Source organism: Mustela lutreola, chromosome 1 (genome assembly GCF_030435805.1).
Source record: "Mustela lutreola isolate mMusLut2 chromosome 1, mMusLut2.pri, whole genome shotgun sequence".
NCBI classification, from domain to species: Eukaryota; Metazoa; Chordata; class Mammalia; order Carnivora; family Mustelidae; genus Mustela; species Mustela lutreola.
The window spans coordinates 70,832,051-70,855,908 of NC_081290.1; the positions used below are offsets into that span (position 1 = coordinate 70,832,051).

The 23,858-nt window shown below is 37.5% G+C and overlaps 1 protein-coding gene across 2 annotated transcripts; it reads right to left on the reverse strand.

Annotated features, from left to right (window-relative positions):
• Positions 1-823: 823 nt before the first annotated feature.
• Positions 824-23,075, reverse strand: ZNF330 (zinc finger protein 330). Of its 2 annotated transcripts, XM_059168209.1 has the most exons (10): positions 22,881-23,075; positions 20,657-20,789; positions 18,697-18,716; positions 18,525-18,595; positions 15,600-15,679; positions 9,022-9,148; positions 8,634-8,738; positions 4,141-4,187; positions 2,953-3,070; positions 824-1,808 (listed from the first exon to the last, which is right to left on the reverse strand). In XM_059168209.1, exons 2-10 carry the CDS (start codon positions 20,774-20,776, stop codon positions 1,534-1,536), a joined length of 963 nt encoding a protein of 320 aa, XP_059024192.1. In that variant the 5' UTR covers positions 20,777-20,789; positions 22,881-23,075; the 3' UTR covers positions 824-1,533. The 2 variants fall into 2 exon arrangements, with proteins under 2 accessions (XP_059024192.1, XP_059024203.1); XM_059168220.1 differs by lacking the exon at positions 18,697-18,716.
• Positions 23,076-23,858: the final 783 nt, after the last annotated feature.

Sequence of the window (23,858 nt, forward strand, 5' to 3'; positions counted from 1 at the left end):
GTTTTCCTTAACCCGAATTACAGTTTTTTAATCCTAATTCAAGACCTAGTAGCCTGGAGGTAGGACAAGTCCTAAAGGAGGCACCTGTTGCCTGGAGAGATTATGTACTGTCACCCATCTTGGAGGCAGGGCAGGGGTATTTGCCCTTACCAGAGAGGGATGGGCTACAACTGCAGGTTCAGAAAGTTCAGGAGTTTGCAGAGTAAGCAGTATCCATTCAGATGCCTCTACCTCACTTGTCAGGGTCCTGGGTTTTCCCAAAAAGTGCCTTGACTCCTGCGTAACAGACCTGCCTTGATTGGCAAATGTCTTTGACATCTACCATCCAGAATACTAAGTCCTGTGCTTGGGCCTCAGCTTTCTCAGCCATTCTGCTGCAAGTCATGAAAACTAGTTCCCGTGCATCCAGAGGCCACACCTGGTTTCCCACAGCCTGTTATTGCCCTCAGCAGTTCAGCTGTTCATTATGCTTCTATAGAGTAAGAATGGCCTAGCGATAGCCATCCACCCCTTTTATCCTCACAGCTACAATTTTCTCCATCCTTCTCAAAAGCCATCCAGTGCACTAACACATATCTCTCCAGCACAGCACCCCAAACCACCACCAGCACAAGGTGTACAACTGAAACTTGTGCCGCAACTGCCTGTTCTCTACCTACCACTAGTGATGGGGTCTGGCCATATAACTCTGCATCTACTGCATCATTAATCTCTGCTACCTATTTTGCACAGTAGAGGAGAAATGAAGCAGTTTATACAAAAATATTGGAAATTTCCAAAATAAGTTTAAAACTTGAAAATAAGAAATTAAATATCCAAAGTATAGAAGTGAAATACTAGATTTATTCAAAGACAAATGCATAAATGCATCTGTGTAATAATACTGTCTCTGTCTCTACGTCTCTGCAAACTAACTATTCAGTCACCTTTGTCTATACATTTAGGCATTAATAACAGGTACTGCTCAGGACACACACTGTGAAGAAAAAAATGAATGAGTAATTGCTAAAACATACATATCATGACTACTTAAGATAACATGGATATTTAATGAAAATTCAGCATTTAACATCTGATTCTCATCCTGTGGACCTACAAGGAAAAATACAATAATTCATTTTACCCATTACCATCTTACAAAATCAGAAAGAAAGAATATAAGCGGTGTTTTTTTTAATAAAAACAGCAATCTAATCTCAATCAAATATATTACCATTCTATTCTTTTATCCTGGGTATGTATCTAATTGGCATAACCTACTGATTACTGAAATCAGTAAAACTCCAATTCATGATGCTTCAATTGCTTGGAATCAATAAACATCTTACCCTTGGAACTCGTTTTTTCTTATACTATAAGCCTGATTATCAGCTCCTATAAAAACGCTATGCCCCACTCCTTGCCCCAGGGAGTGCATAACTAGTCTTTTGCACAAGGCTAAGTGACAGTACTTCTGAACATCCACACCCAATTCATTAAGCACACAGATTCTGGCTCGTCTCGGACACAGTCACCCATGGGCAAGCAGCTCTCCTAGTTGTCCTGTTCCTCGTAGTGAGCATAGCCACTGGCATAGGTCCTTCCTAAATTCAAATTAGTAAATAAATCTGATGACTCGGCATCTGAATCCTTTCCGACTTCATCTTCTTCCTCTTCATCATCCTCTGCTTCCTCTTCATCTTCGTCTTCATCATGGTAGCTGCTATCAGCATACTTATCAGAAGAAAGATTCTTCCAATAGGCATCATAACCAGAAGCTCCATCTCCCTCTTCGCCCCCAGTCTGCCTGCCAAATTTCAGGGACCGTGCTGTAAGAGACAGACATGTACATGGATGGCACTTTGTTTTGATTCTTTACATCTTCACTTTCTTCTACAATATACAAAATTATATGAAACTGACTGGCTGCTTCTTACTCCCATTTTCCTAATTTCCTCACTTAATACTTAACCGGAAAAAAAGGAGACCTTAGTAAAACCATCAGTTCTAGCCTACTCAGAGCCTATATACATACCATATATAACATATAATAAAGACAACAGCATCATTTCACTAAATCTAGAAAAAGCTGGAAAACAAAACAGCAGCACTCTCCAAACAATTCAAATAAGGCACGTTAAAAGCTAAAATGCTCTTCATTTGATGGATTAAAATTTTATTTTCAAATCACAGAACTGTTGATCTCATATCATTACACTTTTCTTAAGAGAACCACTCTATAATTCTGGCATCCAACAAGACAAAGCCCTTCATTTCTTCTGCCTAAGTGGCAATATAGTTCAGTTCAAAAAATCAGCAAAATCATCAGTCTCACCTCATTGTACTAAAATGTACTACAACTTTAATTAAACAAAAGTATTTTCAGATTATGGTTCCATTCTGCTATGTTTGGTAAAGAGTCAAATTCTCTTTAACAAAACTATAAATTGTATGACTACAAACATGTTTGTAGTAGTCTTACTCCTTCATAGAAAAGTTATATAAAAACCACAAAACAATTTCCTATAGTAGTGATATATTACATAATAAGCACCGCTGCTCAAATACTACACACCTACAAAAAGCTTTAGAATGAATTTCAACTTCCAAGCACTGAAGATTACCAGCACTCGAATATTAAAGATTTATAGCTACTCAATTATTCAACAAGGAAACCTCAGCAAAGGCAAAAAAAATTACTTTTTGGTCTTAAATTTCAGTATTCACTATGTCATTAACTGAGTCAAATGCCAAACATCAAAGTGAATGATGGTGTATTTCTTAAGTTAAATTGAGAAACTTCACCCACAAATTTTCCAAGGCTATAAAATTCCATTTGCTTAAGAGAACACATTCATCTTTTCAAATATGAAGAAGAGGCAAAAACAAAAATAGAAAGAGAAAAAAAAGAGATAAATCTTGTCTAAGCAAGAAAGCAAAATCACTCCACTGGTATTTTAAGAAGAGCCTTACTTGACATGCTGAGATCCTTAGTTTCCTGAGTTTCGTGTCCACATTTGGGGCAGGGAGGCTGTTTACCTTTTTCTTGCTTAAACACTTTGCTCCTTGTATGATCATCACAGAAACAAGCCTATAAAAGATAAGTAAAAATAAGCAAGTAAATAAATAATTCAAAAAATATACAAAATTATCATTCAATATTTCCAGAAAACTTAAAGGCAGTTTTGTGAGGGTAGAGATTAAGACTTTTGTTGGGACTGGTCACACTCCTGATTTAAATTTCTTAAGGGAAATGGTCTTTGCCAGAACTCTCTGCACTATGACCTAACATAAAGCAGAAATTATACACAGGGGAATGACAGCATAGACACATTGATCCATTCATAAATACATGTGCATTCACAAAGCCCCTGATGACATAATGGTGAATAGCCTATCCACCCTCACAGATATATAACCTAACTGAGGACACAGACAAGTGGAAAGGTAATTGCAAGACACTGCTCACTGCAAGGGAAGTGCAGTGGAGGGGCACTAAACCGGATATGGGATTCAGGAAGGGCTTCCTGGAAAACATGATGTGTTGGCTGAGAGCTGAAGGAGAACAGGGTACAGTGGGGTAAGGTAAGCAAAACTGGAAGAGGGATGGATCTAAGGCAGAAGAAATAGCATAGATAACACCTGAAAGTCATTTGGTGAAACTGGGGTAGATTTGAGAGAGAAAGGAAAGATAGGGTTAGGACCAGAAGAACCAGAGAAATGTTTCTGACAGGAAGTGAATGGGCTGCCCGTTTAGTGATCCTTGACAAACAGAAATGCTGGAGACAAAATCTAAGGAAATAGACCATTATGGAAATCTTCTTTTCACTCAAACTCTCCTATAAGCAAGTGAATTTTGATGTTAGTTAAAATACATTCTCAACACTTTGGTCAAAACATTCTCCATAAACATAAGGTGTAAAAACACTGAGCCAAGATTCAGGAGACATGTGCATTAGTGTCTACTCTAAGATAAGCCAACTGGATGACCTTAGGAAAGTCACTCAGCTTTCTCAACTCAATTTCACAATCTTCAAAATAAAAGAAGTAAACTACATAATGTTGAAAGACCCTTGTTAGATTAATTATAGCTATAAATAATCCAAGGTGGAAGAGTACTGGGATTAAAAACAAAAATCTAAAAATAACAGACAAGTATACCTTACAACGAAGACAGGAATGCTGACCAAGTCGATTGCATGAAACACCTATGGGCAAAAATACATAATGTCCAGATTCAACCTTGGAACGAAAACACTATTTTCCACAGATTTATACTTGATGTACTTAGCTCAATTATTAACTTTTTTTTTTTTTTTTTGCCTCATAATATAACCCAGAGGACATACAAAATGAGATGGAATCCCCAGCCAGAAGGAAAGAAACAAAGTGCACACACACAGCATTATTTCACTAGTATGGCACTAATTATTCTCCAACCTCCTTCCATTTCTCCAATCTAGGAGATGGCAAACTTCATTAATTATATTTAAAAGAATGAAACGGTGTGGGGCGCCTGGGTGGCTCAGTGGGTTAAGCCGCTGCCTTCGGCTCAGGTCATGATCTCAGGGTCCTGGGATCAAGTCCCGCATCGGGCTCTCTGCTCAGCAGGGAGCCTGCTTCCCTCTCTCTCTGCCTGCCTCTCCATCTACTTGTGATTTCTCTCTGTCAAATAAATAAATAAAATTTTAAAAAAAAAAAAAAAGAATGAAACGGTGAGACATCCTTTTTTCCCCGACACTGGCTGAAATTCTTCCCTTTATCAAATAATGCTTAAATCTTAAAAAGAGGGGCATCTGAGTAATTCAGTCGGTTAAGCCTCTGCCTTTGGCTCAGGTCATGATCTGGGGGTCTTAGGATGGAAGCCTCACATCAAGCTCCCTGCTCAGCAGGAAGCTGCTTCTCCCTTTGCCCCACCCCTTGATCCTGCTCTAAGTAAGTAAAAATCTTTAAAAAATAAACAAATCTTAAAAAAAATAATTTTCTCTATTAATATATAATCTCCTGATGACACATTACCATTTTCTGCATAACTTCTGATAAGGGAATAGAATACTTCAGATAGAAAGGGTGGCTATGAAGAGAAAATAATGTTCAAGTGGGCAGGAAAAGATGGGAAAAATCCCAAAATATTTTATTTCTATTTTAGTCAGTAAACCATGTTAATTTTGGTCATTACCTATAATTACTGAGGAAAAACCTAAACTTAAGTGCAAATATATTAGAAAAGCCAGAATGTCTGGCTCATATTGACTGTGTCAGAAATGGAAGAAAAAATAAGTACCAGAGATACAGAAGGAGACGATAAACTAAGCCTTACCTAATAAAGTCCAAATATAAAATTCACTTAGAGGTCTTGAAAAACTAAAGAGGAAAACAAATAAAAGGAAGCCTGTCTTTGTAATGTAAATATCTGACCAGATGTTCCTAATTTGGGAATTCTCTTACTTAATTTTCCCTGGTTCATGGGTAGCCTTTTTAATGTGCACAGGCAAGTATTTTTTTTAAACTCAGGAATGATGCTCTCAATTTTGTGTATTATCATTGCTTCTCCCCAAGTATCCCGCTTTCTTCCACAGTAATGCCAATAATTCAGTTGGATATGTATTATTTGTCCTATGTGTTAATAATAAAAGTTAAAAATTTAAAAAGTTAGAAAAAGTTTAAAAGTTTAAAAGAAAAAGTTAAAAATAAAAAGTTAATAAAATAGAAGTTAAAATAACAAAAAAATTAAAAATAAAAAACTGAGTGCTTACTATAGTTGACCCTTGAACATGGGTTTGAACTGTGCACATCTGCTTATATGTAGATGTTTTTCAATAAAGACAGTGCAGTGCTTTAAATGTATCTTCTCTACCTTATTATTTCTTTAGTAACATTTTACTTTCTCTAGTTACTTTAGCCTAAGAATATATTACATAATACATACAAAATATATGTTAATCAACTATTTATGTTATCAGTAAGGCTTCTGGCCAACAGTAGGCTATTAGGACTTAAGTTTTTGGAGGGTCAGAAGTTAATATGCAGGTTGTCAATTGTACAGACAGTTGGTGCTCCTAACCTTCATACTGTTCGAGGGCTAACTATATTACATATATATAACAAATTACTCCAATAATAACCGTATTAGTTCATTCAGTCTGTAGGGACGAAAATCTGAAATCTCAATCATTTCCACCTGAAGATAGGGAATTTTTGGTTCCTTCTTCATTCAGTTAAAAAAAATTTTTAAAAAAAGGATATATTTAACCAAAATGTTATATATCTCTTCCAAATACATAGCTAGAACACATACTAAACAAAGCTCCCAACCCAATCTCCCACTGTACACCAGGCATTTTTTTTTTCTTTTAAGATTTATTTGACACAGAGAGAGAGAGAGAAAGCAAGCATACAAGTAAGCAGAGCAGCAGGAAGAGGAAGAGGGAGAAGCAGGCTCCCCAGTGAGCAGAGGCCTGACCTGAGGCTCAACCCTGGACCCTGGGATATGACCTGAGCCAAAGGCACTTAACCAACTGAGCCACCAAGGAGCCCCAGGCATTTCTGATACTGAAACTTTTCCTAACCCCACTACTTAAGGCTTTTGACATGCCACAAGGACATGAGCCCAAGAAATTTGTTGTTGTCTATCTTACCTCATCTCTACTTCTGGGAACTCAAACAAAGATAGAACATGGCCCTGCCATTCTTCTTTCCCTAATTACCTCAAGCCAACACACCGGCACTCCAGTTCACTGCCCAGTTCTTTCTCTCCCCAGGAGTTACAATCCTGGACATGCATTTCACTCAGATTCTAAAATGGTTTGAGTTTCCTAGTTTTAAACTGGGGAATGGTTTCCATTTTAAATCTATTTCTATGTCTTCAGATTATTTTAAAAGAGAGCAGGCTGGGATGCATCAAAGCCTGCTGATGACAAGCCATTTTATATCAGAAGTCCTGGAGCCATTTTAATTATTTTAAAAAAACAATACAGGCAGAGTCAACACCATTGTTCTGTTTTTTTCTTAAAACATCCTTCCCACTGATATTGCAGGTAAATAAGGATTTCAAAGAATTTCTATATCACCCAATTCCTAAGTAAGGTCAATCCTATAAATGAGATATGACCAAGTAAGGGGGTGGAAATAAGCTATATCTTTGGGGCCTATGGATATGGTTAGGAAAATATTTCAGAAAAAAACAAGCAGTGAATGGCAACTGGCAAAGAAAGAATGGCAAGAAAAAAATAAAGCAATGAAGAAAAAAGGTAAAGATAAGTTACAGTAAACCAAAGACACCTGGGAACCTGCAATGAGCATGACCTTAATATCAGATATCAAAGACATAATGACAGATGTATCTTAATCTTGCCAACTGTTTATTTTTCCTTTGTCTTTTACTGAATCACTAAAACTTCCTGATAAAATTATAGCCTTATCACTCACAGCTGCCTGTCTTTGGGGCCACATGATACAAAATACTCAAAGCTCTTCAAGTCCCAAATAAAGTAATTCAATTTTTATATTACACATTTTGCAGAAGCCTAAGAATGGCTCAAAAATGCTATTTGAGATGTTCTTTAACCTTTAAGAGTTTCAATAGGAATACTGTAAGAATTACATACATACGCATTTATATATACATGTATAAACTGATAAACTATCAACTTTATAGGAGAATATAGAGATTAGCATTTCATATCAAAACAAAAACCAAATTCAAGGAAGTGAGTGTCTGGGAAACTTCAGCCTTTCCTATAATAATATCTACTGTTTAATAAGGGCTTTCTAAGTAAAAGTACCATAATAACACTTTATGTGGATTTGCATTTTAATTAACTCTTTGAAAAAGAAATTAGCATCTTCCTTTAATATATAAGGAAACTCAGCTTTAGAAAGATTTGGTGGTTTGCCCAAAATCACATAACCAGGAAGCAGAATTTAAGTAATGTTTTGATTCTGAATCTTGAGCTTTGAGAATCAAAAATAATGCAGAAATAAAATGTAATCTATCTGTAAAGATAATCCCATTGATGATATCCAATTAGTAACACTGGTTCTCAAACTGGAAGATACATGACAATTATGTGTGTGGGTAAAATACATATGCCTGTACCTATCATAGACTTCAAACAGAGAATCACCAGGGATGAGGCAGGGGTGCCTAAATTTAAAAAAAAAAAACCTCCACAGACGTTTCTGATGCATACTCTTGTCTAAAAACCACTGGAACCAACTGGCAGGAACAAACTAGGGGTAGTATCACATACCACTTACTTCAAGACATTTGGAAATGGCAGGGGGTGGGGGGGTGCTGGTGGAGGCAGGTAGAGGTGGGAGGGGTTATAATAACTTGGGAAGTGAAAATGGTATTTAGTACTCAGGACCAGGAAGGCTACAAGCTCTATAGTGCCTGATCAATCCCATGTAACAAAGAACTGACCCAACCAAAATGCCAGTGGCATCCCTATTGAAAAAAATAAAAGTATGTGGTTCTGAATTTTATTTATTTATTTATTGGTTCTGAATTTTTTTTAGAAACAGAAAAGAGATATTAAGTTGAATTATAGTCCACAAGAGGCTGCATGAAAAACTAGATTCTTTTTTGAGTCTAACACTTAATACTATTAAGAATCCTGGGTATAAAGGACATCTAATTTATAAAAACTTACATTTGAATGTTTCCGCCTCTAAAACCTGGCAGCTGGCTTGATGTTCAAACTGATCATCTTCACAGAGAAAGTTATGACAAAAAGAACAACTGAATATTCTGCCTCCTGTTGGATTAAAAAAAAAAAACCACAAGTGAAACATGATAAATTTCAATTTAAAGAAGCCATAAATACCAATTTAAAGAAGTCAAGCAATTTACTTCAGAATTACACCAAAATGACACAGTAGTTTTTGCTCTGGTAAAGGCTACAATGAAAACTGCCAAATTGAACCATAAAAAAGTGGACTCCCACAATCCCCTGGCTACTCATATAAAAAGAGCATCCAGAATGTTTCAAAGTCAACCTTTACTTAAGTAAAGTTCATTGCTTGTATGTAATCACTCACCGTGGTCCCAGACACCTCGCTCACACTCCACACACTCAGCATCAGTAAGAGGACAGGCACAGGCATGTGTGCTGAGACATTTCCTACCATGGCAAACCCAAGCTTCACAGAAGTCACATATTGCACCCTGTAACCAAGGAACACAAAAAATTAATCTTTGTCACATGCCTGGCTGCAACCATTGTTTAGCCAATGGCAACCATCAAAATTGTATGCATTTAGCAATTTATCAACCCTTAGTGATAGTGGGTGGCTTCATTAAAGAAAAAATTTTGCTTAAACCAAAATTAAAGAGGGTTCTCTGAAAATCAAACTACTTCACCAACAGCTATTTACAATATAAAAAACTTGGCTATAAATCAAAAGAATAAGAAGCAAGGAGGGGGAACTATACATTTAGCCCTAACACTAATCATTAAAGTAAGTCACAGAGCTAAAAGTGTTGCCTTCTAACTGAATTCTAATTCGAATGGTGTCCACAGTCCACATTTAAGCATTCTTATCTATCACAATTATAGTAAATAAACTGAATTTTTTCAATTAGAAATATTTCTTAACTTCTAACTGAACATAATAATAAAAAAAAGGTACAAACTTGCAGTCACATATTAAATAAGTTATGGGGATGTAGTGTACAGCATAGTGACTGCAGTCAATAATACTTTATTTCTTTGAAAGTTGCTAAGACAGTTGATCTTAAAAGTTCTCATCACCAGAAAAAAATTATAACCATGTGAGCTGATAGATGTTAACTAGACTTACTGTGGCGATCATTTTGCAATATAAACAAACATCAAATCATTATGTTGTGCACCTGTGTGATACTGTGATTTATAATAAATATATATTCCATTTTCTAAAAAAATAAGTATTTTTCATTTAAGAAAATTCCTTCCTGAATCAATTTATAAAATAATTCACATAGCTTTTTTAGAATAACTGAGAAAAAATATTAAACTTCTGTCAACACCTTTTTTCTGTTAAGGCTACTTATGCTTTGAATCATTAAATTTCTTTGTGGAAAAAAATTAATTAGACAGAATTAGGGAATTTGGATGGCTCAGTTGGTTAAGCAAGTATCTTCAGCTAAGGTCATGATCCTGGAGTCCAGGATCAGCAGGGAGAGAGTCTGCTTCTCCCTCTGACCTTCCTCCCTCTCATGATCTCTCTCATTCTCTCTTTCAAATAAATAAAACCTTTAAAAAGAGAGAGAGAGAGAGAAAGAGAATTAAATAGGATAAGACTCCAATTCTACATCAAGATAACACAATGGCATCTATAGAATATTAACTGCTAGAAAGAATATTAAGAAAATGGGACTAGGGATGCCTGGGTGGCTCAGACGGTTAAGCATCTATCTGCCTTCGGCTCAGATCATGATCCCAGGGTCCTGGGATGGAGTCCCGCATCAGGCAGCCTGCTTCTCCCTCTGCCTGCCATTCCCCCTACTTGTGTGCGCTCGCTCGCTCTCCCTCTCTCTCTGACAAATAAATAAAATCTTAAAAAAAAAAAAAGGAAAAAGAAAACAAGAAAATAGGACTAGATGGTCTTTCCTTTATAGGTGACAAATAGGGGCCCAAGTCTTAAGTCCAAATCCCAGAGCTACATTTCAGCGGAGCTGGGATTTAAACCAGTGTTCTGAATTTCAACTCAATGTTCTAGTATTCAAGATTCTCTGTAACAGTAGTAAAGAACAAATAGGAGGATGCTTTTTGAACTATAAAAATGGATTATCACTGTGGAGAGTAAATCCTCAAATACATCTCTTGGAACATCCAGATTCCAAGACACAAAAAGATGACACACTAAACTGAGTAATCCAGGAGAGTTTACAAGAGATGATTTACAAAGGACAAGAGAAGGGCTTAGAAAAAACATAAGGGATGATCCAGACAACCCCTGAGCCTGAAACAAGGGGAGAGGAGGGAGTTACCAGAACCTTGAAAGAGAGCAGAGTGGAGAAGATTACCTGGCCATATAGAGAGAAACCATGGCCAATCCATGGCCAAACAAGGATAACGGTGTCGAGAGAGCTTGAAGAATAACACCCAGACTGTACTGTCCTCCCAACTACAGGTGTCCTACCAGGGCCTCCACTGGCTGAACCCAAAGGGAAGCCAGAAGGTAAGAAAGACACTGACCAGTCCTTACACACAGGTCAGGTTCCCAGGGAAAAGCAGGGTATAAAAGAGGGAAGAGAGAGGGAATTTTGACAGACAAAGAGAAGATTTCCAGAAAATCACTTTTCTAGAATTTACAGCTAATGATATCTGAGTCTACTGAAATGTTTTATATGAGACATCATTCACATTCAATTCAATTCACAACTTAGTGAATTTTTTAAAAAGCATTTGATAAATCTGGACATAAGCAAGCTACCAAGGAAGATTACATTGATTTATGAATAAAGATAATACTGACAATCCTATATTTAAAAATGAAGAGAAATTCACAAGATACTGATGAGTAAGTCTAGTTTCTTGCTTCTGTAAGATATCCACATGTGAAATAGATCATATAAAGGTGTGCTTCATGATGGAAAATAATGTTCTTGGGAAGTTGCTATAAATAAAATATCTGCTTGACATAGAAGTACTACTACTTTTCTCATGGAATGAAATTTGGACCCAAGCATAAAAATCACACAACAGGGTGGCGCCAGGGTGTCGCAGTCATTTAAGCATCCGACTCTTGGTTTTGGCTCTGGTTGTGATCTTGGGGTCATGAGAAATGGCCCTGCATTGGACTCCTTACTCAGTGTGAAGTCCACTTGGGTTTCTCTCTCCCTCTGCACCCCCTCCTCTCTCAAATAAGTATGTTTTTTTTTTAAATAAACAAGCCACACAACAGAATACAGTAAAATTGGTTTAAGAGCTATTTGTTAGTGAAAAAGAGATCAAAATGCCCATCACGCATTTTTTTTTTATTACAGCATACCTCATTTTCTTGCGCTCCATTTTACTGCTCTTCACAGCTAGTGTATTTTTTTTTTTAAGATTTTATTTATTTATTTGACAGAGAGAGATCATAAGTAGGCAGAGAGGCAGGCAGAGAGAGAGAGGAGGAAGCAGGCTCCCTGCTGAGCAGAGAGCCCGATGCAGGACTCGATCCCAGGACCCTGAGATCATGACCTGAGTCGAAGGTAGCAGCTTAACCCACTGAGCCACCCAGGCGCCCTGCTAGTGTATTTTTTATACATTGAAGGTATGTGGCTACCCTGCACCATCAGGGACATTTTTCCAATAGCATTTGCTCACTTCATGTCTCTGTATCACATTTCAGTAATTCTCACAATATTTGGAACTTTTTTATTATTATTATATTTGTTATGGTGATCAGTGATCTTTGATATTAGTATTGTAATTGCTTTGGAACACCACAAACTGTGCCCATGTAAGATAGCAAACTTAATCGGTAAATGTTATATGTATTGTGACTGTTCCACTGACCAGCTGTTCGCCCACCTCTCTTCCTCTACTTGGGCCTTCCTATTCCCTGAGACACAACAACACTGACATTAAGCCAATTAAAACCCTACAATAGCCTCTAAGTGTTCAAGTGAAAGAGTCATATGTTTCTCACTTTTATTTATTTATTTTTTTTAAAGATTCTTCATTTGACAGACAGAGATCACGAGTAGGCAGAGAGAGGGAGAGAGGGAAGCAGGCTCCCTGCTGAGCAGAGAGCCTGATGTGGGACTCAATCCCAGGACCCTAGGATCATGACCTGAGCTGAAGGCAGAGGCTTTAACCAACTGAGCCACCCAGGCACTGTTTCTCACTTTTAAATCTAAAGCTAAGGGGCACCTGGGTGGCTCAGTGGGTTGAGCCTCTGCCTTCAGATCAGGTCATGATCTCGGAGTCCTGAGATCAAGCCTGGCATCGGACTCTGCTCAGCGGGGAGCCTGCTTTCTTTCCCCCTCTCTCTCTGCCTACTTGGGATCTCTCTCTCTCTCTCTGTCAAATAAATAAATGAAATTTAAAAAACAAAAAGAAAAAAAATCTAAAGCTAGAAATGATTAAGCTTCATGAGGAAGGCAGGTTGAAAGCTGAGACAGGCCAAAAGTAAGCCTCTCATGTCATACTCAGTGAAGCTGTGAATGTAAAAAAAAAGCTCTTGAAGAAAACTAACAGTGCTACTCCAATGAACACATGAATGATAAAAAGACAAAACAGACTTATTGCTGATATGAGAAAGTCTGAGTGATCTGGATAGAAGATCAATCAGCCACAACACTCTAATAAGCAAAAGCCTAATCCAGAGCAAGGCCCTAACTCTCTTCAATTCTAGGAGGACTGTGGGAGGTGAAGTAGCTCCAGAAGAAAAGTTTGAGCTAGGAGGTTAGTTCATGAGGCTTGCGGAAAGAAGCCATCTCTATAACATCAAAATGCAAAGTGAAGCAACAAGTGCTACCACAGAAGCTACAGCAAATAATCCAGAAGACCCAGCTAAGATCACTAACGCAGGTGCTTACACTAAGCCACAGATTTTAAATGTTGACAAAATAGCCTGAAATTTGAAGATGCTATCTAGGACTTTCATATCTAGAGAGGAGAAGTCAGTGCCTGGCTTCAAAGCTTCAAAGGACAGGCTGACTCTCCTGTTAGGAGCTAACAGAGCTGGTCATTGTTGAAGCTAATGCTAACTTACTCTGAAAAATGCTGGGGCCCCTAAGAATTATGCTAAATCTACTCTCTCTGTGCTCAATAAATGGAACAAGAAAGCCTGGGTGACGACACATCTATTTACAACACAGTTCCTGAATGCGTTTTAAGCCCACTGGTGAGACTTACTGCTCAGAAAAAGTATTCCTTTCAAAATATTTCACTGGCAATGCAGCTGGTACTCAAGAGCTCTGATGGGGAGGTACAATGAAATCGATGTTGTTTTCATGTCTGCTAACACAACATCCATTCTGCAATCCCTGGATCAAAAGTCCTTCTGACTTTCAAGTCTTTTTATTTAGAAATATATTTCATAAGGTTACAGCTGCCAGAGATAGTGATTCATCTAATGGACCTGGGCAAAGTAAACTGAAAACCTGGAAAGGATTCAGGATCCTAGATGCCTTTAAGAACATTACTGATTCAGGTAACAGATCAAAATATCAACATTAACAGTAGTTAGGAAGAACTGATTCCAACTGTCATGGATAACTTTAAGGGGTTCGAGATTTCAGTAGAGAAAGTAACTGCAGATGTGGTGGAAATACCAAGAGAATAAAAAGTGGAGCCTGAAGACAGGACTGGATTGCTGCAATTTCATGACAGAACAGATGAGGAGTTGCTTCTTACAAATGAACAAAGAAAGTGATTTCTTGAGATGGAATCTAATCCTGGAAAAGACACTGTGAAGACTACTGAAATGATAATCTAGGATTAAGTCTGTTATATAAACTTGGTTTATAAAGCACCAACAGGGTTTGAGAGGATTAACTTCCAATTTTGAAAAAAGTTTTCCTATGGCTAAAATGCTACCAAAAAGCATTGCATGCTATGGAGAAATTGTTATTTTTTAAGAAATTGCAACAGCCACCCCAACCTTTAGTAACCATCACCCTGATCAGTGGCCAATAACATCGAGGGAAGACTCACCAGCAGCAAAAGATTACGACTCACTGAAAGATCAGATGATGGTTAGCATTTTATTGCAATATTTTTTAATTAAGGCATTTAAAATGTTTCTTTAGATTAATGCTATTATACATTAAGTAGACTGCAGTATAGTAAATACTGTAAACATAACCTTTATATGCACTGGGAAACTGAAAAATTAATTTTGACTTATTCTATTGCAATATCTGCTTTATTACAACTGTCTGGAACCAATACACAGTATCTCTGAGGTATTTCTGTATTTAAAACAATGAATTTCCTTAGAAAATTCTACATGTAATGAGGAAATTATGTTTAAGTCTACATTAAATATGTATTCTTTTTTGAAATGTAAAGCTATAGAAAAAACCCACTAATAGTAGGGTTCTTTTGAAACTAGGATGCTTTTAAACCAAAAGCTTGAACCTTGGGGCACCTGCGTGGCTCAGTCGTTAAGCGTCTTCCTTTGACTCAGGTCATGATCCCAGGGGTTCCTGGATGGAGCCCTACAATGGGCTCCCTGCTCAGCAGGAAGCCTACTTCTCCCTCTCCCACACCCCCTGCTTGTGTTCCCTCTCTTGATATAGCTATCAAATAAATAAATAAATAAAATCTTAAAAAACAAAAAAGGAGAAAAAGCTTGAACCTTGCTTAAGCAGGGCTTTTAGTACAGTAAATGACAGTCTATGAGGTCTGGTTAAGATAACTTCGAAAAGTACCACTGACAAATGAATCTTTGTTTAAGTCAACTTTAAATAAGTTTCCATTTCTTGTCCATTTTCCAATAAGAAAAGGAAGCAATCAAAATTAAGTGGATAATATAGGCAAATCATTCAAAGAATATGCCATAAATAAACCAGAAAATTCCAGATTGACTGAATCAAGGACAAAATAGTACTATTTAGAAAAAATAATCATTGCTCAGACCGGCTTTTCTTATCCTTAGAAACCTGCTTGTCTAAGAGATGAAGACAAGAAACTTACCACCATAGCAAGGCCAGTACTGTACACACCAGCATGCTTTATGACACAGTCTGAAGACTTCATCATGCATTTTGTTTTCCCTAGTAAAGACACAAATTTGCATTATCACTCTTGCAGAGTAGTACATGTAAGTACTCACTAATGCCACTCTAGCCTCAATTCTTATAGAAGTAACTTGAAAATGGATAGAAATCAGTTTACTGCTCATGTTACTTTAAAAAAAAAAATCAATGTAACTGAGATCTACCCTAATCTTTTAAAAGTAGAAATTTATAAGTATATCTAAAAAAATGTATTACACATAAAATTATATGCTAATTATTTGTACTCAGATCAGAAACCCCAAGTTAATAGTTTGTAACCTAACAATCATTAAAGCAGTTTAAAATCTTGTGAATTTTCAGATGAATTAATACAGATTTTAAAAAGCTATGCTTTAAAATGAATTTCACAGTTTGTAACTCACAATAAAAACAGCCTGGTTTAAAATTATTGTTTATTTCTTTCCACAGAACATCTCAAACCAAACCAAACCATGATTATGCAACTTACCTAATTCATTTTTTAAGTTTATCCATATGTAAAAATTTACAAATATAATCCCCAAATGAACATTCTTCCAAAAAAATTTTGAAATAGCGCCCAAATGAGCAGGAAAAAATCAGGAATACAGTGACAGAGCTAAAAATCAGACTATAGCCACAAAAGCTCTGAGCTAGCAGCAAATTACCAACACAAAACACTATCAGGAAATTCATTCATCATATACTATGTCAAAATTAATGGTGACATATTAATCACCCATCTCAGACTCTGCAAAGTAGAACACGAAACACACAGAAGATACACAATTTTCCATTATCTTGACTATGTGAGGAACGAAGCTAGGACAACAGGAAATGGGAAGAGAGACTGGAAATGACAGCAGCTACCCAACTGTTCCACGTCTAAGTATAAGAATCAGTAAGTAGGAAATAAATCCATGTACACAGCACTATATAATTCAAGCCCAGAGAACAATGAAAATATGGGATGCTCCTAGCAAGAACTCATCTCCATAATCTATTTTCTCATTCTTTTTCTTTTCTAAGATTTCACTTATTTATTTGAGAGAGAGAGAGCACGTGCACGGGAGCACACAAGCTGAGGGAGGGGCAAAGGGAGAAGGACAAGCAAACCACCTTCCCCCTCCGCAGGGAGCCCAAGGTAGGGCTGGATCCCAGGACCCTAGATCATGACCTGAGCTGCAAGTCACCAGACACTTAACTGACTGAGCCACCCAGGAGCCCCTCTATTTTCTCATTCTATATTCGTCTTTTATAAAATAAGGATTTAAAAACTGTCAGTCAAGTAGTCTCTCTAGGCCAGTTTTTTGTTTTTTAAGTAGGCTCCACACTGGGCCTGCTTAATGCCAGGCTTGAACTCATGACCCTGAGAGCAAGACCTGAGCTGATAAACCCCAAAAGATGGCCCCTTTGGAAACTTGAGCTACACTAGAAATATTCAGGGATATAGTCCTAAACTCCACTAAATTTTCTGTGATGTTATTATACATAAACACATGTGCGTATATCCCAAATTGTGTTCCCCTTGAGACTATCATCCTATAACCAAAGGGAGTATTTGTTCAAATAAAAGTTTGGGGAGGGGCGCCTGGGTGGCTCAGTGGGTTAAAGCCTCTGCCTTCAACTCGGGTCATGATCTCAGGGTCCTGGGATCGAGCCCCACATCGGGCTCTCTGCTCAGTAGGGAGCCTGCTTCCCTTCCTTTCTCTCTGCCTGCTTCTCTGCCTACTTGTGATCTGTCTGTCAAATAAATAAATAAAATCTTTAAAAAAAAAAAAAAAAAAAAAAAAAAAAAAAAAAATAAAAGTTTGGGGAGTAAATCTGGTGTGAACAAAACTAATTAGGTTTCTTTACTGGAGGTCTTCAGAACCTTTAACATACAAGTATGCAACAGAAATCTCCCAGATAGAAAGGCAGGGATGAGCTAAGCAGCATTTCTCAAATGTATGTCTTCTTTAAAGAAAAACCTATTAAGGGCACCTGCATGACTCAGTTGGTTAAGTGTATGACTTGATTTCAGCTCATGCCCTGATCTCACAGTTCCAAGATCGAGACCTGCATCAGGCTCTGAACTGGGTGTGCAGCATACTTGGGATTCTCTCTCTCCTTCTCCCTTTGCCCCTCCCTCTGTCTCTCTCTCTCTCTCTCAAAAAGGAAAAGAAAGGAAAGGAAAGGAAAGGGATAGGAAAAGAAAAGAAAAGGGAAAAGACAAGACAAGAAACGATAAGCCAAGAAAGAATTATCTATTAAAAGCTCAAGTATTCTGTGGAAGGCTATTTGGGAAACGCCAACCTTGTTATTCTATGAACTACCATTTCGTTTTACCATTTAGTTTACTTTGAATAATCATTTACTCCGAATGAATACCTGGGAGCTGAATATGTAGCTTAGGAACTCGACTGCAATCACTTGGGAAAACATATGAAGAAACTCAAGAATAATATGGTAAGAGTCAAACAGAAAAAAACTGGCACCAGTAAATGTGGAATAAATTTATTCTCAGTGGTCTAAGATACTGTGGGCAATATCAAAACTTAGAAAAGTATACAAACAGATTATCAAGACAAAGTTAGTATAATTAAAAATTCAAGTGACCAAATGTTATTAGTCAGAAATCTGATCTTTTAATGTTTACAACACGGTAGGACCTACATCCAAACTGTACCATAATTATTTTTCAACCTTACATCAAAGAGACAAAATCAAGGCTTGATTCACCAAATAACAATTTGTTGTTTCATTAATGATAAGGTCTAACAGTATTATAAAAACTGATAAACCCACACGTTCAAACTGATCAACTGCAAAACTAATGGTTGATAAAAGAAAAGGCTTAAGTCCTCAGTTATCATATACTTACCACACTGTGCACAAATTGGTAACTTCTGTACAGAATTGCAAAAATAGCAAAACGCTCTATTCTTCTGCCGCCTTGTCATATGAAATAAAATTTTAAAATATAGTCAATATCAGATAAAAGGTTAGAGGATCTATATTATTACATACAGATAGAAAAAGAAATAAATATTTACCTCTGACACTTGTCACACTCCTGTAAAATATAAAAACATAACAATTTTCTACTGGTTGAAAATGCAAATTTACTTTCATTATAAAGAATACCATTTTTCATGTTAAAATTTGAGTAACATTTTGCCAAAGCCTCCAACTTCATCCACATACACAAGCATATATACATACTTTACTAACAAAGGTATGTTCCTGGACATATTTTCTTTAGTAACACCAAAGAAAGGAGTGGCATTTCCAAATAGGCTATATAAATACAGCAATGGTTTGGTTTTTTGTTGTTTTGTTGTTGCTGTTGCTTTTTAATCAGACAAATATTACAGAATAAACACAAGAAATAGTAGAGAACACAGTATGATGAAGCTCGCAGAAAATCTAGAATCTTAAAACATGGTACTAAAAGTTTTCAACAGTCTGGTCCCTAACCACTTTCAAACCTTGGTGGCCTATTCTCTTTAGATTCAAGTCACTATTTGTCAGCCATTCATGAAATAGGTCTTGTGCTTTTTCCAGGCCTTACTATTCTAATACTTTTCCTTGAAAAGTCTATCTTTACCCTCTTTCCCTGTTGAAAGTTCTGATGATGAACCTACCTCCTCTATGAACTGTACCCCAGCCATGCACATGCACTCAAGTTTATCCTTGTTTTACCCAAATGTCTCTGTCTTAATTGTACATTTATTACAACACTTACCAAACTCTAGGCTTCATCATGTGTATTTACACATGTGAGTCAATTCTTTTGTCTGTCTCAGATCCCTCTCTAGTCATCTCTAGAAATGACCCTGAAGGGTGTCTCTACCACCTGTCCTATCTGTGTTATGTAAACCTGGTCCCTCCCACCCCGAATGCCAGTCATAAACGTTAGCCCTGGGATGGGCACCTAACCAAGTCCAATCTAACAGTTCTTTCCCTCTCTGACAACACTCTGGGAGGTGAGACACACAAGCTACCACTACCTAAAACCCAAACCAATGGGGTAAGACAATCTGAGAAAATGGAACTAATAAGGAAAAAGAAACAACAAGCAAAAGATGGAACTACAAGGTTGTTCATGTTCCAGGCGTCCCTGAGCCCCAGTTACATCCTTGCCCTGCCCAACAACATATTAGTTGATAAACTCTATTTCTTCCTAACGTTACTTAAGTTGGATTTGTAACTTAGAAAAAAATAATAAGTAATACACAAAATGAGTGATCTATGAACTTGTCAAAACAAGGACTGTATAACCCACAGTGCCTAAAATACTACCTGGCACAAAGTAGATGCAAAAGAAACATTCAGGGATTAAAATCTTATTAAGCATTTCATATGATCCTTAGATGAAACAAAAGGAGAAGAAAGAGGAGTAGCAGGAACGGAAAAAGTAGAGAGGACTGGAAATAGGGAAATATGGGACAAGTCAGAGAAACATGGACCAAAAAAAAGAAAAAAGAAAAAAGAAAAGGAAAGGGTTATAATCACATGATAATCTTACTTTTTTATACTTTGACCAAACAAGCCCAGAAATGATCAGGACTAACACACTGAGCATAGCAAAGAAGATAATAGAACAGTTAGCCAAAAGAGATGTCAAGAAAAGTGAAAAGTTTATAAAAGAAATCAAATGAGTTAAGAACTGCTAAAAGAACTAATGAAAAGGCTCCAACTAATAGGACAAAATATGCATATGAGGTTAGAGAAGTTGGAAATCATCACACAATCCCTAGTATGCATTCTTGTTTCATATCTATTCGTCACTAACAGCAGCCAAGGTAATATGCTAGGTTTATAAATAACATAAAATCAAACAAAATCACTGCTACTCAGTATTACTGAAAACGGGCATGCCTCTAACACAGATTCAAAATTCAATAAGATATATGCGGCAACACTGTATTCACTAAAATTTTATTCAAGCATTTTTCAGATAAGTATTATAGAGTTTTTCAACCACCAACAGGTATCCAAAAAAGCTGTTACCATTGATGCATTGCATGGATGTTTAGCTAAATCTATGGTGCTTCTCGATGCTCTGAGCTGTTTTTCCCGTTCCCGGCGGTTCTCTGCCTTCTTCCTCGCACCAGTCTTTTTCTTAGGCATTTTACCCCTCTTTCTACACAAGAGAACAGAGAAGATGTAATTGCCAGGTTGCATTTGCTATTTTAAATAAACTAAAAAATAGCAGAATGAAGTGTTTTTACTCATTAAATTTTAAACTCAAACCTAGCACTTTGACTGGTAAGCACATTTTAAGCCTTTATGAAATATCAAATATACATTATCCCAAATAAAATAGATGATTTTTAAAATAAGGCACTTATTTGCACTACAATTCTAAAGAATGTACACATCAAGAAAATTTATATCCTAGAAGCCAAATTTTTCTTTTCCCACCAAGAAAAAAGAAAAAGTTTCTCTCATGTTAAGTTTTCTTTAAAAATTACTCTGCGTATTGCCTAGGTGAGGTGGCTGGCTACTGAGATCAAGTCCCCAACCTCTCCCATTCCACCCTAGGGTGCTACTATCAGCAGGGAGTCGGCTTGAGGATTCTCTCTCCCTCTGCCCCTCCCCCTCCTCATACTCCCACACTTGCTTGCTCCTGGATAAGTAAATCTTTAAAATAAATAAATAAATAAAAATTACTACATTTTAAAAACATTAATAAGAAATATTTAAAACTGTATTATTTACTCAGTTTATATCATTTTTATATCAGTTTATATCACACATTCAAGTTCATAAGATTAGAAGTGTAACAAGTCTTATTTCTCATGTGTAATAACTCAACAAATCATGTAACAAGTCAAGTTAAATGACAACATTAAATACAAAGCCAAACCTCTCTAAAAAGATATTAAAGGTATTATAGTTGCTTTGACTCTGGAAGCTGTCCCTCTCTCTACATGTAACTGAGCATATAATTTTAACAGAGTTCTATTTATGTTCAGGAGTATGTATTATAAATGAGTATGTATGTAAAGTCCTGTATAAATAAGGTCTTTCAAACTGGCTTTCATATTTCCTTACTTAGTTGAAAGAACTACTACCACATTTAGAAAAATATGATTTTGTACTAAATAACACATTTTTATTTGACCATTCATCCAATCCAATCCACACTACAAGTTCCCTGAGGATTTCAGCCCTGTCTTTCTTGACAATGTTTATCTCCACGCCCTGCCTGGCACATATTAAGAGATCAGTAAATGAAGAGACACACGAATAGATGGGTCTATGTACTTGCTTCAAAATATGAATCTCAAGTTTCTTCATAGTCTTCAAAATACATGTTTTTTAAGTATTTTCTAAGATTGATTCTCAAAAATCAACTGTAGAAATTCCTAAAAAATACAGAATTATACATCTAGGCCTTGTTCAAGATCTACAAATTCTAAACTTCCAAGGACAGGATTAAGTTTCACTGGTGACTATGACACAATCTCCCTGAAGGCACAAACATTCTCTTCAAAGAAACCAAAACAAGTCCATGATACATGGAGAGATTTCTAAGAAATCACACTTTGAATACACATTTCTCTCTTTTTTTTTTTTTTTTCCACATTTCTCATTTAAAAGGCCCTATTACAATAGGGTAAAGTCGTGCACCAGCTTGCTCATCTAAGTTTTCCTAGTTGGGTGTCTACTCTCAACGTTAAAATGTCCGAGTAAAAGCCAAGTGGTGGGAAGAGGAGACTTAAAAATATGGACCAATCAGGCCAGGAAGTTTAGCAGGTGGTCAGCCAAGTAACTCCACGCCCACGAGATCACCCTTTCAGTATTTAAAATTTCAAAAATCTACAGGGTGAAAAAAAAATATTGTGTAGTCCCCTGCCAAAGGAACTTGGAAAACAATCACGGGGTGATCATTCCCGTGGGGATTTTTGCGTCCCCAGGGGTGAAAAGGCTCAGGCTGAGCCTCGATTTTTTTTTTCTCCAATTTGTTTTTGGAAAGTTAAAAGAGTAATTCTTTTTCTCGTCTGATACAGGTTTAAGCCCTTCCCTAATAACGCTTCGATTTAAGAGGTGACCTGTGTCACCTAATGAGGAAGAAGGCACAGGGTCAGCGCAGCTCTGGAGGACCCAGCGGGGTGATGGGGGCGTCCAGAGGCGACGGCGGAGGTGCCACGCGGTTCGGCGAACTGACAACCACCACCCGCCCGCGGGACGCCCTCCCTCACGCGCGCTCCGGGCCGACCTCGCTCACCCTTGCGGGGAGGCCGGGCTCACTCCGGGGGCAGAGGGGCAGGGAACAGCGTGAGACCAGCCCGCGGCAGCAGCAACTCCAACTTGCGGGCCGCGATTCCAGGGAAGAAGCTACTAAAACCGAAGGAGGGTAGACAGAGCCAATTTCCGACACTAGGAGCCGGACCGGATGTCCTCTTACGTAAGTAGCGTCTTTACGCCGGCGCGTCGACAGGAAAGGACCCGCCCACTTCTATTTGCTCCGCCCTGGTCCCGCCCACTCCCGCGGGGGGCGGGGCTCCCACTCCAGGATGGGGGATTTGACCCAGCAGGAAGAGGCTACCTGAATAAACAGGAAAGAAGGAAGAGGAAGACAGGGCACGGGAAAGCCCAGGAAATTTTATTTTTTTCAGAAAAGGAGAAATCTAAAGGAAGAGGGAAATGAATTCACATGCATTGACTGAAATAGAAAATTGTTGCCTAATTCTTTGGAACTTTCTGTTACCTACATCTTTTGTGCCTCACAACCTACTTTTCATATTTACTGTGCAAACTGTGAACTCCATTCTTTTGTGAACAAATTTTCCCACATTAAGGGTCTCTAGTGTGTGTTCTGCCTTGTCCTTAATTGAAACCTAACATCCTCTCCCTTACAAAGACGACTTGCTTTAAACCTCTATGAAGTGAAAGGTGCTCATTTTTGCACACTTCATCTCTTGGTTAGAAGGTATGGTCAGTCCTCTTGTTCCCCTGTACCTCACTCAGATAATTATTCTTCCTTTCTTTATAGCCATACCACTTTTTTTTCTTCGTTATTGCTATTTTTTACCCCCTCCTTATTGGTGGAAAACTTTGGAACCTGACTTCCAACTTCTGCTATCACCCAGAATCACACTAACATCCAAACCCATTCATTCTTTTGGGTTCTTGATTTCAACTCCACTAGTCATCACCTCCACTACACTACAGACATTCTCTCTCATGACCACATGCCAGGTTT

Excerpts from the sequence above, each read along its gene's own strand:
- ZNF330 (XM_059168209.1), bottom strand. The coding sequence starts at position 20,776 with ATGCCTAAGAAAAAGACTGGTGCGAGGAAGAAGGCAGAGAACCGCCGG. Across the intron at positions 15,680-18,524 it reads ACCAATTTGTGCACAGTGTG|GGAAAACAAAATGCATGATG; the intron begins GTAAGTATATGA and ends TGTCTTTACTAG. Across the intron at positions 8,739-9,021 it reads GCGAGGTGTCTGGGACCACG|GAGGCAGAATATTCAGTTGT; the intron begins GTGAGTGATTAC and ends TTAATCCAACAG.